This window comes from Mandrillus leucophaeus, unplaced genomic scaffold, assembly GCF_000951045.1.
Source record: "Mandrillus leucophaeus isolate KB7577 unplaced genomic scaffold, Mleu.le_1.0 Scaffold152, whole genome shotgun sequence".
Classification (NCBI taxonomy): domain Eukaryota; kingdom Metazoa; phylum Chordata; class Mammalia; order Primates; family Cercopithecidae; genus Mandrillus; species Mandrillus leucophaeus.
In genome coordinates this window covers 1,828,791-1,835,601 of record NW_012101499.1, presented here as the reverse complement: position 1 = coordinate 1,835,601, position 6,811 = coordinate 1,828,791, and the positions used below count along the sequence as shown (strand labels likewise).

Genomic DNA, 6,811 nt, shown 5'->3' with positions numbered 1-6,811 from the left:
ACAAAAAACTTGAACCCGGGAGGTGTAGCTTGCAGTTAGCCGAGATTGCGCCACTGCACTCCAGCCTGGGCAAAAGAGCGAGACTCCATCTAAAAAAATTTAGGTGTTGGGCAGGATTCGTAAGGTGCTAGAGAGGGACATCTCTGCCACATCTTTCATGCCCACTGCTGTCGTTCATTGACCTGTGCAGGCTCCATCCAGCCGAGTTCCACACGAGCCTCCCCTGTTGTGAGCACTCATGGCTGTTCGTGAAGGAGCTGGTGTCTCCTAAACCTGCAGTTTGACCTGAATCTGTCTCTTATACACATCTAGATGTGTATAAGAGACAGGTGCGGGCCGAGCCGCGACTTCACGCAGCTGCTCTGCGACTTCTACACGGCGCTGGTGGCCGAGGCGCGGCGGCCTGCGCCTTTCGAAGTAGTCTTCGTGTCAGCCGACGACAGCTCCCAGGAGATGCTGAACTTCATGCGCGAGCTGCATGGCACCTGGCTGGCGCTGCCCTTCCATGACCCCTACCGGCAGTGAGTGGGGGTCCTGGGGGGCGGGGGCCTCCGGGCGCGTCGCCCCCATCTTCCCCCAGGCCTCCCACTCTGCACTGGGGAGCTCTTTATGACGCCCCCCTCCCCCACCACCTCCCCGTCTCTTCGTTCACGTCCGAACTCGGGTAAATCACCCTCAGTCTCAGTTTCAGCCTCCCTTGGAGACCAGGGAGGGTGCAGACCAGATTCGAAAAGCCAGGGCATCGACACCCCCACGGGGCTCGTGGAGCATGGACGCGGGCCCATTTCTGCTTAGGGTCTGGAGCTGCGGGAATCTGCATTGCGAGGGAGCTCGCAGTGGTGTTGATGCTGTGGGTTCGTGGCTCGGCTCCGGGAACCGCCGGCCCAGTCAGCCCTGAACTCCGGGCGCCGCTGCGTCATCCTCCCAGTTAGTGGGCAGAAAGCACAGGGACACGACCTGGTGTCTGGATGCAGGGATGAGGGATGACCTGCGAGGACATCAGCTCTGTGACAGGCACCCACAGTGCAGGCCGTGGTTGGTGTGCTGGGAGGGAGGGACGGGGACTCCAGGGCTGGCAGGAACTCAGGTGCTGGCCACCTTTGCGGTTTCATTTTTACCGACGCTGATGGAATTTCATCACTAGAGAGGCATAAAACTCATTACTGTAAACTTTATTACTCTAGCTGTTGGAAAGGAGTGGGTAGGGATTGGCAGAGAGGGGCATATAGGGATTGATTGTTCTGCTTTTGGGGTGGGTCTCCTGTGGTCTCCTATGGTGTAAGAGTCCAGACTTAGGTTTAAAGCAGGCCTCGTCCATGCACACCGCTCTTCTGTTTCTGATGCTCTGGTCAAGCCTGTGAGCTCCAGCTGGAGGCAGTGAGCTGCCTGACGTGGGTCAGCGGTGCGCTCCAATCTTCTCAGCCTGATTGGCCTGGGAGGGATTTTTCTTTTTGTAAACTTAGCTGTTTGTCCCTACCCCTTTCCACACTGAAATTCCTTAACCCTGTTGTCATGTGTAAGCTAGGAAGTGGGATATTCTGTGGGAATTGTTGGAGCTATGCCCTAAATTCTGCTTATCCTATCCTGGATTTGTGGAATCAGATCATGAGGAAAATGGAAATAGCCACCGCCAAGAAGCACAAAGAAATGCACAAAGGCTTCAGGGGCATTTTGGGAAGTTGCTAATGTGTGCAGAACACAATACTTTGTGGTTGGTGCTGTGGAGAGGTGGGGCCCAGGTGGGTGGCATTATGGGAACTCCACTTGGCAGGTACAGGGTCACAGGGCCTCGTGCTTCCTTTCCTCAGAGGCCTGAGCTCATCACCCTCCTTCCACTGAATTCCTGGTAAATCACCTGAGTCAAGGGAGGAGAAGAAAAATGGTTGCTTCCAGAGAGATCACAGAATGGCGCCCTTGGGAGTTACTCTTGGCGTGGCTGGAGGCAGATGTACCTGCAGGGAGAGGAGGCCTGGAGCCCTCACCTTGTCCCCTAAGCTGTGTAGATCTCAGCTTTTCAGTGTACCCTGCACCATACACTCAACACAGCAGTGACGACTGCCTTCAGCCCCCAGAGAGGCAACTGTTTACTAACGTCCCTGAAAGTAGAGATGCGGGTGTGTGTCCGGGGCTAGCAGTTCCCTGTCTAAGTGCCCCAGTGCAGGTGGGCTAGGAGGAGGTGCCAAGCCTTAATGTGGGGACAGCTGCGGTGACACATGCCAGCATGCCCTGGAGGCATGTTTCAGGATGAGATTCCATCCTGCCCTGTCTTTCTTCCCTGCATTACTGGGTTTATGAGTAAAACTCATTATTTGTCCAAGAATGAAGTAACAAGTTCTAGATTCACCAGCAGGAATTCCCATTACATGCTGCTGTTCACGAAAGACATGATCCATGGTGATTTGATATGATTTTATTATAATGATTGTCTCATAACAGCTGTCATCCCTACTTGGCCTCCAGAACGTCAGTGGACCCCAAAGAGCACTGGAGGAGGCTGTCCGTTCCTCCTGCCTGCTCAGGCTCTCAACACTGCCTCCTGGCCATGGCTGGTGGTGCAGTGTGCCTCAACTTCCAGGCCCACAAGTTTAGATCTGATGGAAAAGGAAAAACTGGCTGAAAAAAAGGACTTCATTTCTCGGGTAGGGAATGGCTCAGTGGGGGAAGAATCAGTGCTTGTGCCAACGATTCCTGACTCTGCCTTTCCATCCCTTGACTCTCTCCAGCTCTGTGTTCCCACTGCCTCCTGGGCCCTCTGGTCTCAACACAGCCTCTGAATCCACTGATTTTGCAGCTCTCAGATCCTTCTCTGTCTTTCTACTCATTTCTGTTTCCTTCACTCAGGTTCTGGAGCTTTAGAATATTCCCCTAAGAGGTCTGCAGGGCCTTGGTGTTCCCATCTGATTGGCTCTTGCTCCAACTCTCCGGGGGTTTCCTGAGTTTCCACTGCCCACAGGACGGAGCCAGACATGGTTCAGTGCCTGGCATCCCCAGGGAGTGTGTTTGGTGAGTGGTTGGAGCAAGTGAGCAAAAGACAGTTCTGCAGAGAGATTTGCTTGGCCACAGCCTGCTCCTGGCTGAGATAACAGAGACTAGAGTCAGGAGTTGCTATGGCAACCCAGAAGTGTGGTTTATGCCAGCCACAAGGATGTGGCTGTGTTCGTTGAGGGCAGGGACCAACGTTGGTTGCAGCGGCGCTGAGGACAAGGAGGAACCGGGCTCTTGGATTTTCCCCAAAGGCTTGAAGTCCTAAGTTATTACCATGACAACGTTCTCTCCTCCAGAAACAAGTTCTTTTCTCTGTGGACACAGCTCAGGGCCCAGAGGGGACTGAGATGACATTAGGGAAAAAGTGTGGTTCTTTGCCTCTCATGGCAGCTCCAAGGTTACGTTTGTCCCCAGGCAGAGGCTGCCGGCCTGGGGATTTGAGGGCTGGTACTGAGTGTCTCTTGGAATATCAGTGAAATGACTACCTCAAGCCTCCCTCATTCCTCAAAGCCCAGCCTGCTCTGCATCCCCCTGACTGTGTCAGAGCTTGATTTAATGTTGCAAGTGATTAAAACAACAACAATGAGAACAACTCAAAGAGCTTAAACAGTAAAGGGTATGGGCTGGCTTTAATGAAACACCCATCAGCCAGAAGATGGTTTCAAGGGAAAGTTGGAGGCCACTGAGGATGACGCTTTGTGGCTTGTCTTTTGCAATGTCTGCCCCTTGCTCAGGCTACAGGCAGTGGCTGCCTGGCAAATCCTGTGTCTCCTCACGCTGATAGAATGGCTGCTGTGTCTCAGACTGCACATTGCCATACCTTCCTCTTTCCCAGCACACAGCCAAGTGCCACACCAAGCCTCGCTGATTCTGATTCGGCTAGTTCCCCATTTCTGTACTAGGAAGTGTAACCAGGGGCCGCCAGATAGATATGCCGACCGCGCAGTCGGCCCAGGTGGAACTGGAGGTGGGCCTTTCCCACGCAGTGAGAACAGCTAGCATTTATCAAGTACTTACTATGTGCCAAGCCTCATTCTTCATCAAGCTATTTATTTAATCCTCACAGCAACTCCAGGAGGTGGGTTCTGTGATTCCCGTGGTGCAGATGAGGAACCCGAGGTGCAGGAGGTTGACTAGCTTGCCCGTGACACACAGCCAGTTCATGCCAGAAAATGAAGGAGACATGGTTTCCCAGGGAGGGTCACAGATGCTGAGCGCAGCAAACCATAGGCCTGTACCTCCCGTGCTGTCAGGGGCACCGTGCCCAGCCTCCTCTCCGCTCGCTCTCTCCTACCTCCTCCCAGTTGGTGCAGGGAATGCAGAAAGCCCTGGAAGACAGCCGCGGGGCTGGGCAACTTGAGCGAGCATAAACCACCGGATGTCGGGCACCGCCCCAGCATCAGGGGTGGGGAGACTGCGTTTCTGATGAGTTTCCGGGTAATATTGGTGTTGCTGCTCCTGGGACCCCACATTGTTCCTGACAGTGCTGGTCAAAGTCTGGTGCATGGACCCGTGTCAGTTGGGAATCTGTCAGGAGTGCAGATGCTGTGGAACCTGGGGGTGCTCAGGAATCTGTAGGTGAGATACTGCTGCTGCTGCTGGCATCCCATCCCCTTCACGAGCCACCTGCAGCAGCCCTCCAAGGAGTCCTCATGACCTTGGGGAGGAGGTTCCAGGTTCCTGGGATGACAGAGTCCCACCTGGTCTGGCCCCAGCCGGGCAGTCTGCTTTCCCTTCTGGAAGTGACGTGTGCAGCCCTGCCCTGTCCCACTGCCCAAAGTACAGATGCTGAAGTAACCCATTTGCCAAAACTGCTGGATAAAGAGCTTAAATCAGGCTGCTGGCCATTTTGCTGTAGTCTTTATGCAAAGAGCTACTTGATTGTTTCTCTTTTCTTCACTTTTTTCTTTTTCTTTCCTTTTTTTTTTTTTCTGAGATGGAGTTTCACTTTTGTTGCCCAGGCTAGAGTGCAGTGGCGCAGTCTTGGCTCACGGCAACCTCCGCCTCCCGGGTTCAAGGGATTCTCCTGCCTCAGGCTCCCAAGTAGCTGGGATTACAGGCACCCACCACCACATCCGGCTAATTTTTGTATTTTTAGTAGACACAGGGTTTCACCACGTTGACCAGGCTGACCTCGGAACTCCTGACCTCAGCTGATCCACCCATCTTGGCCTCCCAAATTGCTAGGATTACAGGTGTGGGCCACTGTACCTGGCCACACATTTTTGTTTTATGCCTTTGGGAAAAGCTAATTGCTTAGGCATTTTAAATTTTAGGTGTTGCGCGGCCGGGTGCGGTGGCTCATGCCTGTAATCCCAGCACTTTGGGAGGCCGAGGCGGGCGGATCACGAGATCAGGAGATTGAAACCATCCTGGCTAACACAGTGAAACGCTGTCTCTATTAAAAACACAAAAAACTTGAACCCGGGAGGTGTAGCTTGCAGTTAGCCGAGATTGCGCCACTGCACTCCAGCCTGGGCAAAAGAGCGAGACTCCATCTAAAAAAATTTAGGTGTTGGGCAGGATTCGTAAGGTGCTAGAGAGGGACATCTCTGCCACATCTTTCATGCCCACTGCTGTCGTTCATTGACCTGTGCAGGCTCCATCCAGCCGAGTTCCACACGAGCCTCCCCTGTTGTGAGCACTCATGGCTGTTCGTGAAGGAGCTGGTGTCTCCTAAACCTGCAGTTTGACCTGAATTCACATCTGCTCTGTGTTTGAGACATGACTTTCTCAGTTCTGCAAATACAGTTTTGACTGAGTGGTCTCTGCTGTGTCTTTTTTCACTACGCATGATGGGTTTTAGAGAATAGTTTACATGTTTATTTTTTCCCACCTTTCCTTTCCCTCCCCAGGTGAGTCATTGGACACCACAGGAAGCAGGTCCAGAGCTGCCAGGGTGGGGACTGTGTCCACTGGTTCTTTGGGGAATAGGCCTTTCCTGGCAGGGGTCATGCATCCCCAGAAAGGCCACAACCCTCCCACCAGTGTCCCCTCAAGAAGGTTCAGTCCACACTGGGCCTGTGTAATGACCAGGCTGGCCTGATTTTTTATATTCTTGTGCCTTCTCTCTTTTTCCTTACTCAATCTCAGTAGATTTGTTTTTTAGAGATAGGGTCTTGCCCCGTCATCCAGGCTGGAGTGCAGTGGTGCGATCACAGCTCCCTGCAACCTTGAACTCCTGGGTTCAAGCAATCCTCCTGCCTCAGCTTCCCGAGTAGCTGGGACTACAGGTGTGCACAACCACACTTGGTTAATTTTTTTTTATTTTGTGGAGACAGGATCTTGTCATGTCGCCCAGGTATGTCTTGAACTCTTGGGCTCAAGTGATGCTCTCACCTTGACCTCCCAAAGTGTTGGAATTACAGGTGTGAGCCGCTGCGCCCAGGCTCAGTAGACATTTGCTTCACATGTTAGTGTTTCCTAAGAACCAGATTAGGTTTTATTGCTCACCCCATGTTGGTTTTTGTTGGTCCAACAAAAAAATAAGTTTTGGTCCAACAAAAATTATTTCAGTAATTTTTGTTCTCAATCGTATTCTGCCTTCTTTCTACTTTCTTTGTGTTTGTGCCATCCTTATTTTTCTAGTTTCTTGGATTAGATCCATAAGTCATCCATATACAAGTTTTGGATAAGCGTGTTTAAGGCTACAGCTTCCTAAGTGTGTTTAATTGTGTTTACAGCTTGGGATTTGTAGTATATTCCATATTGTTCTGCTTTAAATATTTTGTCATCTGCATTGCTGTTTCCCATATAACATATAGTTAGTTTTAAAACTCATTCTTAAAAATGATTTCTTTTTGGCTGGGTGCGGTGGCTCAGGCCT

The 6,811-nt window shown here is 51.9% G+C and overlaps 1 protein-coding gene across 1 annotated transcript in view; it reads left to right on the top strand.

Annotated features, from left to right (window-relative positions):
- The window catches only part of NXNL2 (nucleoredoxin-like 2), a 62,529-nt gene that overhangs the window by 49,496 nt on the left and 6,222 nt on the right, over window positions 1–6,811 (top strand). Inside the window, exon 2 of the mRNA XM_011975224.1 lies at window positions 313–521. Within this exon, the coding sequence (XP_011830614.1) occupies window positions 313–521 (209 nt within the window). The remainder of the gene's footprint in view (window positions 1–312; window positions 522–6,811) is intronic.